General features: G+C 41.7%; 1 protein-coding gene across 1 annotated transcript; it reads left to right on the top strand.

Moving 5' to 3' along the window:
- The first annotated feature begins 221 nt into the window (after nucleotides 1-221).
- Nucleotides 222-11,320, top strand: LOC115144456 (uncharacterized). Its single transcript, XM_065021470.1, has 3 exons — nucleotides 222-519; nucleotides 2,516-2,788; nucleotides 11,013-11,320. Exons 1-3 carry the CDS (start codon nucleotides 222-224, stop codon nucleotides 11,318-11,320), a joined length of 879 nt encoding a protein of 292 aa, XP_064877542.1.
- Nucleotides 11,321-11,664: the final 344 nt, after the last annotated feature.

Genomic DNA, 11,664 nt, shown 5'->3' with positions numbered 1-11,664 from the left:
ACTACATCATCACACAACCTTTTACTTGCAAAGCGTCTGTTTATTGGTAACATACTGTATCTCCTGTGGGAAAATGTGCGATCAGCGATCAGAATTCTAGATATAAACAGTAAAGGTTGATAATAATGTCAGTTCAATGCCAATAGGGTTAGGACTACATAGTTATACCCTCACCATAATGTGTTACCCTGGATACATTGATACTCTGATACATGTATGAAATGTCTGCTTTTCCAGATCTTTATCATCAAGTGGAAGGTGATCTGGTGTTGAAGCCAGAGAAGTCTACAGTGACTGACCACATCACAAGCATCCTATGGAAGCATGGGAAGAACAAGGTGGCAGAGTGGTACAAGGATTATGGTCTGGACATCTATGGTACCTTCATAAACCGTACAACCCTGGACCAGACTACTGGAGAGCTGAGAATCAGTGGATTGATGAAAACAGACAGTGGAGTTTATTCTGTGGAGTTCAACAGCAAACTGCTTGACAATACATATACACTGTCTGTTATCAGTAAGTGTTTCTGTATGTGTGTATGTTTAGCATGTAGATCTTGGTGGGGAAAAAAATATGTACGATGCATGCCAGCAAAGCACAAAGTACTACTCAACACAACACTAAACAATACATTCATTGCACTATAACGGTGACTAAACTGTTAGGGCCTACATAAAGCTGTCCCAACATCAGAGTCCCAACTGCAGTCCCAACACCTTACCACTGCAACACCTGGATATCAGCAGAACCATGTCTGGCAGCAAAACAGTTAATTCAACCTCATTTACAGCCTTTAAAAAAGATATAGCTGATCTGGCTGACTTGCTTAAACAAATGTGGTTTCTACTGACAATTGAGATGTACAAACTATTGCATAAGGGGACATTAATGAGCGAGCGATGGTGGACATAGTCAACAGAATTATTTGTTCAGCACTTTTGAAATGTACAATGACAGAACATGGGCCGTTCTTAGTGTTTTCCCTTTACACCAAGTCAGAACTGTAGGATAAATAAAGGAGGCATATAAACAGACAGTGAAAGCTCTTACAATATTCAATGATTACATTTCTCTAAAACAGGTTATAGACTACATGTGCAACACCAAGTTAGAACAGTAGGCTGAATTAAGAGGTGAAAATAGACGAAATTATTAGGTTGAGGCACATTGAACGCCATTTGCGTGTCAAAAAAGATAAATGTCAGATAACACTATTTGACGCGTTAAATAAGCTTTTAAAAATAACACAATTATATTATAGAATGTTGGTGTCCTGAATATGCACGTGGCACAACTACTATCAGTGGCACTGTCAAATCAAGCACACACCGGGGAACGGGTTATGTGTTTATAATACCACTTCGGTGAAAATAGACCAAATTATTATCAGCACATGGGCTGCTAACAGCTTACTACACAGCATACACTTAGTATTACTTTCTTAGCTACAGTATACATATCTCCCTTGCATGTTACATCATTTTTGCAGCAGCATACAATACATTTTTGGACTCAACTTGTGATGTGCTCACTTAAACAGGAAGGTGGTCCTTTGTGGGCAAATTTTGTCATCAAACTTTGTCATCAAAGTCTGGCATTCTCTGGATTTATGGTGGGACCACACAGCCACTCCATTGAATAGCAGGATAGTGGTTGCTTTTCAATGCTGCAGTTAGCCACTGATTGCTTCCATACCACTCCTTGTTTAATTTGCGATTTCCAACTTTTGTGTAATCTTTATGTCCAATGGCCGATGAGCACCCATACGTTTTATCTATCATTTCTCTTCATTATTTATTTTCATATGACAAGGATTAAAAAGGATTTGCCAGTAGATTGTCGACTTGATTCATGATGATGACTGCTAGGTAAGATTTTGAAAGTATGATGTTGACATAATCAGTCCAATCAAAGATACGTTACATATAATGTGATTTGATGTAATTTTGTCTGTGGCCAATGACCTTGAGCCTTCTTGGAAGGGCACTTGTAATATAACTCTATGGCAGGACCCAAAGAGCTGACATTTCGGATGTCTACCCTTACTAAGGACATAAACCTGGCAATGACATGGTGTCCCCATGAGTGACAGAACACTGAGCCATTCTCTGCTGGCTCGAACCACCACTACAGAAAGCACTGAGCTAGGCTGAAACACCTGCATTTTGGAGCTGCCTTACGCAAGAAAATAAAAAAGAGACCGCGGCTTTATTAACTCAATTATATATACATATTTTTTAAACATTGTTTGCAAACTGATATGTGACACGTATTAATGCCCAAATAGCATGCAAAACAGGAAAGCCCCCCCTCCCCATATATATTTATACATTTTTTATTTTGCTTAAAGTGTGGGGCTCAAAACATGTGGGTCTCTGCCCTACCTGCCCTGAATACGGGTTGCCACTGATGTACGTGTGTATGTGTGCGTGGTCATGTAGAAACAGCAGGTTATTGTAGTGCCTCACAAGCATTTTCCCACATGATTCCTGTTTCTTTCCTCTATTTACAGAGGCAGTCCCCAAACCCACAATCACTTCTTTCTGTAACGCCAAGCAAACCTCCTGCACTCTGACCTGTGAAGGTGACACCACTGATGCTGAACCCGTCACCTACAGCTGGAAAGTGGGAGAGGGGCCGTGGGTTGTCGGAGGAAAACTGCTAATTGTTTCTAAAAGCCACACTGGCAATTCAACCAACAGTTACAAGTACACCTGCAAGCTGAACAACACTGTTAGTGGGGAAGGGGAAGTCAGTGAGCCAGGTGAAGAGGTGTTTGGTTCAGGTGAGTGGACACTCATAAGTGTGTTACAGTCTTATGTATTGATATGTCAGTAACACTGCTGGTGTTGTAGGACATTTTGAGTGCTGCACTATGTTGAATTCCTGATCAACTCCTGTCAAAGTATCAATACAAAATGTGTTTTCATTTCAGAGCCTTCCATCAGAGATGTTGTTGGTGTTGTTGTTACTGCCATTGTAGCATTTGTTTTCATTGTCATAACAGGTAAGAACAGCACATCTACAGTAACAGAGCACTGCACATGTACATAGTTGTGAAGCACAGATTGACTTAACAGCAGCAACACCAGTGAGCTATACCCCCTGAAGGGGATACCTGTTCTACCTGTTTTTACAGTAGTGTTCAGGCTACTGCTACAGTCAAGACAAGGGGTTAGATGCACCACCTGCCGTAGGGCACAGTCTTCATTCATAATGTGTCACAAGGAGGCATCAATTTGGACCATGCCCAGTATGGAATAACCTAATCGGATTCCTTACACTCGTTCTTCCAATGACCGATAGCCACACATCTAAAACAGGGAGCTATCCCCGGGTGCCTTAGCACAGGTTCGCTACCCTTTCCTCTCTGTTTCTTTGTCCTACCTTGGCCATTGAGACCACTGTTAGTGACTTCCACTGTGGCGGCGTTAACCACTTGTACATCTGCGGAGTAAACTGAATTAGCTTCCACTCTCAATGCTGCTTGTACTATTAAATCCCAATGAGAATGCTTGTCCACTACCCCCTCTTTATTTGATTGGATTTTTCCATTCGCAGGGAAATGCTGACTAATTTGAACAATTTTGCACAATCTTTACGATATTCGAGAATTGGTAGAATGCTCGTGCTCCTCTTTCAACACCTCTATGGCTTTATTAAACTTCTCTTCCTCTAGCCCCATTTTATAGTGAGAATTGGGGCCGTCTGTCGCCATTTCAATAGTTATTATTATTATTTACCAAGAAGGAGAGTGATGGACTGCTGCATGACATGACCTGGCCTCCACTATCACCCGACCTCAACCCAATTGAGATGGTTTGGGATGAGTTGGACCGCAGAGTGAAGGAAAAGCAGCCAACAAGTGCTCAGTATACGTGGGAACTCCTTCAAGACTGTTGGAAAAGCAATCCATGTGAAGCTGGTTGAGAGAATGCCAAGATTGTGCAAAGCTGTCATCAAATTCAAAAGGTGTCTACATTGAAGAATCTCAAGCATATGTGTTATTTCATAGTTTTGATGTCTTCACTATTATTCTACAATGTAGAAAATAGTAAAAAATTAAGAAAAACCCTTGACTGAGTAGGTGTTCTAAAACTTTTGACCGGTAGTGTATATTTACAAAAAAATATGGAAATGATGCAGACAATTACATTGATGGAAGATACAATCTATCTGCAATATTAAAACTTGTTATGGAAGCGCTTCCCCAGTGGGAATCGAATTTTCTGAAATTTCAAGTGCACCACGCATAGTTTATGATAAAAATCAAAATTTCATAAAAATTGACATCCAATATACCAAATTAAAGCTACACTCGTTATGAATCTATCCACAAAGTCAGATTTGTAAAATGCTTTTCGGGGAAAGCATGAGACGCTATTATCTGTACCATGCAGCCTCACATACTGCAACGTCACAAAAACGACAGATTTTTCGTTAGCGCTCGCAAACGAAAAGGCTGAAATAAAATATAAAACATTCCTTACCTTTGACGAGCTTCATTCTTGGCACTCCTAGATGTCCCATAAACATCATTTAGGGTCTTTTTTCGATTAAATCGGTCCATATATAGCCTAGATATCGAGCTAGGAATACCTTGGAATTGGAGGAAAAAATTAGCATTTCATAACGTAACGTCATTTTTTAAAATGCCAAAAGTCGACGATAAACTTTCACAAAACACTTCGAAATACTTTTGTAATGCAACTTTAGGTATTAGTACACGTTAATAAGCGATAAAATACCTCAGGAGGCGGTGTGAAATCGTTACCTTGTCCGTGGAGAAAAATATGTTTCGAAACGGTCGCCCTAAAATCTGGGCGGTGCCAGTAGGAAAGTAGTTCCCTTGTTTGGGTTAGACCAAGAATCAATTGCAAAACTAATGACGTAACTCTAGACAGCATGGGGAAGCTGTAGCCAATGAGAACTCGGCTCTATTTAATTCTGTTCTCTGTAAACAATTGCCTGCAGGCGCGGAAGAATATATTTTTACATTTTCAGTGAACAGATTTTCATGCACTATTCGACCGAAACGCACGTTCTGTAAATGGCACAGGCGTGATTTAAACAGTTTTGGAAAGGTCTGACTGTTTCCTAGCCACACACACTAACCAAATGAACGTACTATATTCCTGGCATGAATAGCAGGGCGCTGAAATGTTGCGCAATTTTTTTTTAAAGACTGCGAAAATTCGCATGCTCCATAACAAGCTGATCTACCCCCTAAAAAATAAAAAAGGCAGTTGGTGGAAAGTCATTACAGGCCTACACTGTATGCATCGTACCACAAGGGTGGCTGTAGCCTAGGGGGTCGGAAACCTTCTTGGGGGTCGGAAACCATCTTGTGTGCCAATTTACAATTGATCCTACAATTTATAAAGTTCTACATGCCAGTTATCATTTTCATATACGCATTGTAGGCTACCTAACCGTGCCCTAAAATCTGCCCAAAAACTTAAGAATTATGTAGCTGTCTACTAGACAGAGGCGTTGTCCATTCAGCACCACACCACTGAGCTCCACTATGCCTACCTGTACAGAGGAGCTGTCCATTCAGCACCACACCACTGAGCTCCACTATGCCTACCTGTACAGGGGAGCTGTCCATTGCAGTGCGGTGCTGAATCACGGACACAGCCTTAGCTCCCTTTAAAAAGACATGTGTATATTTTGTGATTTGTCATTCTTTGAGCTTTTGTCTTCATGTGTCCTTCTCGATTGTAGGCCTAAGTAAGTCTTTTGATGTATGCCTTTTATTTCAGTGCATGTGTTAATGCATGTTTATGTATTATTTCTTACATTGTTACAACATTTTAAAAAATTGTACCAGCATTTCGCTACACTCACATTAACATCTGCTATCCAAGTATATGCAACCAATAAAATTTGATTTGATGTGTAGGATTTATCGAGCATAGTTTGCATTCGTCGTCAGCTGTTTAATGCACCGGTTACTTTCACATTGATTTGAAGTCGGCCTTGTTCAGGTACTGTATGCATGTTGTTTATTGGTGCTTTCATAAATGATGTATATTTATTGCAGGTTAAGCATATACATGTGGGTGAAGTCATACTCAACAGCTGACAGAAGGGTTAATGCAGACTTGTACTTTAAGAGGTATTTCTCACTCTGATATAGCGAATACTAGCTATAGAACCATGGATCAACTTGGAAAATAAAATCAATATTTTTTTACTCCTCAGGAATGTTGGTGTGGAAGAAAAAGAAAGGTAGGATGATTCTCTGTCTGGGTCAGAAGTTTAAATAGACTAAGTTGACTGTGCCTTTAAATAGCTTGAAAATTCAAGAAAATTATGTCATGGCTTTAGAAGTTTCTGATAGGCTAATTGACAACATTTGAGTCAATTGGAGGTGTACCTGTGGATGTATTTCAAGCCCTACCTTCAAACTCAGTGCCTCTTTGCTTTTCATCATGGGAAAATCAAAATAAATCAGCCAAGACCTCAGAAAATAAATTGTAGACCTCGACAAGTCTGGTTCATCCTTGGGAGCAATTTCCAAATGCCTGAAGGTACCACATCCATCTGTAAAAACAATAGTACGCAAGTATAAACACCATGGGACCACGCATCCGTCATACTGCTCAGGAAAGGAGATGCGTTCTGTCTCCTAGAGATGAACGTACTTTGGTGCGAAAAGTGCAAATCAATCCCAGAACAATAGCAGAGGACCTTGTGAAGATGCTGGAGGAAACAGGTGCGAAAGTATCTATATCCACTGTAAAACTATTCCTATATCGACATAACCTGAAAGACCGCTAGGCAAGGAAGAAGCCACTGCTTCAAAACCGCCATAAAAAAGCCAGACTACGGTTTGCAACTGCACATGGGGACAAATATATTGCTTTTTGGAGATATGTCCTTGGTCTGATGAAACAAAAATAGAACTGTTTGTCCGTAATGACCATCATTATGTTTGGAGGAAAAAGGGGGAGGCTTGCAATCCGAAGAACACCATCTCAACCATGAAGCATGGGGGTGGCGGCATCATGTTGTGGGGGTTTTTTGCTGCAGGAGGGACTGGTGCACTTCACAAAATAGATGGCATCATGAGGAAAGGAAAGTAAAATTATGTGGGTATAATTTAGCAACATCTCAAGACATTAGTTAAGAAGTTAAAGCTTGGTTGCAAATGGGTCTTCCAAATGAACAATGAGCCCAAGCATACTTCCAAATTTGTGGCAAAATGTCTTAAGTACAACAAAGTCAAGGTATTGGAATGGCCATCACAAATCCCTAACCTCAATCCTATAGAAAATTTGTGGGCAGAACTGAAAAAGCGTGTGCGAGCAAGAAGGCCTACAAACCTGACTACGTTACACCAGTTCTGTCAGGAGGAAATGGTCAGAATTCACCCAACTTATTGTGGGAAGCTTGTGGAAGGCTACCCGAAATGTTTGACCCAAATTAAACAAAGACAAAAACTAACCAAAACAGCAAAAGACAAGGCATATTGACATTAGGGAGAGTTATGTGTAGCCGAGGGATCATATGGTCCAATGAGTAGCAATAGATGAGTCAGGGAACCGATTCAGTAGTCGCTACTACGCTAGGGAAGCTGGAGACACGGCGATTCAGACAGCTAGCGGGCCGGGGCAAGCAGATGGGCTTCAGGCGACCTCGCAACGGAAAAGCCTGTTGAAACCACCTCGGACGATTACTTCGGCAGGCCAGTTGTGATGGATTGGCGGGGCTCCGTGTCGGGCAGTAAAGGGTCCAGGCCAATTGGCAAAATAGGTATTGTGGACCTCCTAGCTACTCCTAGTTTGAGGCTCGCTCAAGGCTAACTGGTGCTTGCTTCGGGACAGAGACACTAGCCAGGAGTAGCCACTCGGATTGCAGCTAGCTAGCTGCGATGATCCGGTGTAAAGGTTCAGAGTTTGCGGTAGGAATCTGGAGATGTGGTAGAGAAAAAGCAGTACGATATACTCTGGATTGATATTGCGCTGTGTAGACTGGCAGGTTTTGACTGAGCTGAGGCTGGCTGGTGTCCAAGTTAAGGCTGAAGTGGCTAACTGACTACTAGCTCGTAGTTAGTTAGCTGGCTAGTTGCTGAAAGGGGTTCTGGTTCTAAAGTATAAACATAGCAGATACATACCACATTGGGTGAGGCGGGTTGCAAGAGAGTATATTCAGTCCGTAGATGGAAAGTGAGAGGGACAGGCCTGAATACTGCCCCTTCTGGAGGAATTCGGCACCCATATAAACCATGATAAATCTTTGTCAAAAGTTGCTAATATATGCATATAAAAATTGTTATCGAATAGGAAACACTCTAAAGCTTATAAAACCGTTTAAATTTTGTCTCTAGCTAAAGCAGAAGTCTCAGGGCATGCATTCTCCCAAAGTCTCTCTTGTAATGGGAAAAGTTGCCATCACTTTGACATCATCGTATACACACTTCCCAAACAGCTATAACCATGGAAACAGTTTCTACGTCTTCAGCGTGAAGCCTGCTTTCGATGAGGTGTGTAACTGTGAGAATCGCGCGCTCACGAGACGTTCAGCGTGCCCAAACGTCCCGGTGACGCAAAAAAAAAGTTTCACCAATGGGAGCTGGGAAATTTTCTCTCTTTCTCTCAGGACGGACTGAACAACGTGTGCTTATCTGTTCGCCCTCACGATTGCTGTAGACCTTTATAACATGCTAAGGCTTAATTATAAACATAGTTTGACAAGTTTACTCGAAATATAATGTATACTTTCGACGTTTTGGTGCGCATCCACTTGAAATTTGCATACATTTCGACCGAAAAGTGTCTAGTTTGAGAACGGAAAGACACAGACTTGAAAACTGAACGCTAACTTGGTGAGTATTAACCCTTCCACGTCTTCTGAAGCAAGAACAGCCATGGTAAGGGAATATTTACGTCTTCATTTTGGGTTTCTGTCGACTCCATGATAGAGGAGTCAGTATGCTAAATGAGAGCGCCGACTCTCTATTATAGCCTAGTAAACGCCAAATGTAACGTTAAAAATAATTGTAACATAGCAATTGCATTTAGAAGAAGTTTATCTTGCCATACATATGTAAAACATGCATATTTAGATGTGTATTCCTTGTTAGCTGACGTTATCTGCCGGAGCTATTTATTTCTCCTGACATTGCAGTAGCATTTTTTGAACGATGCATAATTGTAAACAGAGATTTATGGATATATATTGCATATTATTGAAAAAAAAATGAATGTACTGTGTAACATGTTATATTACTGTCATCTGATGAAGATTTCAAAAGGTTAGTGAAATGATTTTTCTTTTAATCCTGCGTTTGTTGATTGCATATTTTTTCCTACTTGGCTAAGCTAATGAGGTATGTATGCAGTGGTGGTTGGACATAAATATGTGCTATGTTTTCGCCGTAAAACATTTTAGAAATCTGACTTGCTGGGTAGATAAATAACTTCTTTATCTTTCATTTGAGCCATTTTTCAAGCGATTCTGTGGAGGTTAAATATTTTTTAGGATTATTTCTTGCGTTCCCTGCGCCACATTACAGCTCAGGGGGGGTGGGGCTTGATCCCAAAGGGGATCATGTGGCCCTGAAAGGTTAAGATATATACAAAGGGGAAAAAACAAGCAAAAAACTATATTTACATGGGACAGGACGGGACAAAACAAAACACACGTCTGACTGCTACGCCATCTTGGAATCAGCTGTAACGCATATAATTAACTGGATTTTATGCAAAGCAGTAATTGTTTCAAAACATCTCCTGCCATGTCACTGATACGTCGTGAAACAGTGTTGTTTGATGAAGGCATTGTCTGTATGTTTTATTTGGCCTTTTCCCCAGCATTGTCCCATCCATATCCGCGGCAGCAGAAATAATTAAGTCCCCCACAATAGTATGGGGCTTATCCGTCCTGGCCACTCGGTAGCTCATCATATAAGATGCTTCTAGCCCCTTCTTATTAATAGTATCTGTTGCTTTTATACATGTCTTACTACTTGAAAATCATCTTTATTCTCGCTCAAAACTCCTGTGGCTTATTTTTCAAATTGGCATGTTTTGTTTCTAAATGTCTGCGCAAGAGTGAAGGTTTCATCCAGTTGTGAGATAGTACTTTTGCACATATAACACACTGTGACTGAGGAAAGGCACTTCTCCCAAAATGAGTGAACCCCAAATCAATGTAGTTCTCATCATATTTGCACCTCTTCAGTAGCAGTACTACCAGTAGAGCTGGTATGTGTATCAATGGACGCGGGCCTTTTTTTTTTAACCATTTATACATTTTCCAGCAAACGGAATGAACAACAGCTACGTTTGGCTGCATGCGGACCGTTAGTGGAATCCCCAAGAGAGAAAAATCCCACCCAAATGTATGGCCCCGTTGGAAAATATACATGGACTGTGAATCACATTTTTATGTGGCGTACCCCCGACGGCATTGCGCGTAACCCTGGGGGTTTGGGAACACCTGCTGTAGAGGATAGTTGTACCATCTAAACCGCTGTGAAATATCTTTTACATATCCAAAAATATTGTATATTCAGCTGGTGTTTGAAGCTGGTGTACAAAACTGAAACGGGAAGCATATAAATAGCACACGTAGAACAGATCTACCACTTCTTAGACTTGATTTCAATGGGAATGGAAGATCTATAACTCACGTTTCTATGTGAATTTGTTTGGGTTACCCAAAAAGTTAAATATTGTAGGTTGAAGCAGTGTGTTTTTGCAGTAGGAGAGAGGCTATTATTGATGTTGTCCTTCTGTGTGTGTATCTGCAGAGGTTACTGTTCCCCTAATGGCATCACCAGAAATGAGTTTTAATTGAACTAGAGACCTTTACTCACACAGCAGTAAATCCAGAACATTTCCAAGGTCTCATAACCTTACGCAAAATTAAAGGGCAAATACTTCAATTAACTTCAAGGAACCTTCTCTACTCTTTTTGCTGGGAACAAATGTTGATGTCTGTGAAACACTGGTGGTTCAGCAGAGGCTGTAGTATATTGTAGTATACTGTTTCCTCAGGGCGCGACGGTGAGCCTAAAAGGGGTGGCGGTACAGGGAACGGCGGCGGACCGGCTGCGGCGGCGACGGTGGAGGCGGTGGCGACGGCGGAGGCGATTGCGGAGGTGACGATTGTGGAGGCGGCGGAGGCGGCGGCGACGATTGCGGTGGAGGCGGCGATGGTGGCGATTGCGGAGGCGGCGATGGCGGCGATGGCGGCGGCGATGGCAGCGATTGCAGAGGCGGCGATTGCGGAGGAGGTGGCATTTGCGGAGGAGGCGGCGATTGCGGCAATTCCAAAAGCGGCGGAGGCCCGGGGGCCGACCTGAACACAGCTGAAAAAGGAGAGGGAAATGGAGGTGCGGGAATTTCACTAACTCTTCTCCCAAGGCACCTGCCTCAAGAAACATTTCAAAGGGAGAGATACAGAATCCTTGGTAAACTCAGACAACTGGGTGGTGGACATTCCATCAGTCCTGAAAAAAATAAACATGTACTTTGTTTTCACTATGCTATATCCCAAAAATGTTGCATTTTGGGCAGGAAGCCTTGATAAAACCATGCATATCCAGAATTATACTTCAGACACATCAGATGATACAGTTTCCCAGTAAGCGGAATAGACACTTTCTAAAGTAAACAATCCTAGAGCCACTTTCCGGTAACCTTATCA

This window comes from Oncorhynchus nerka, linkage group LG2, assembly GCF_034236695.1.
Source record: "Oncorhynchus nerka isolate Pitt River linkage group LG2, Oner_Uvic_2.0, whole genome shotgun sequence".
Lineage (NCBI taxonomy): Eukaryota > Metazoa > Chordata > Actinopteri > Salmoniformes > Salmonidae > Oncorhynchus > Oncorhynchus nerka.
This window is presented reverse-complemented; position numbering and strand designations above follow the sequence as displayed.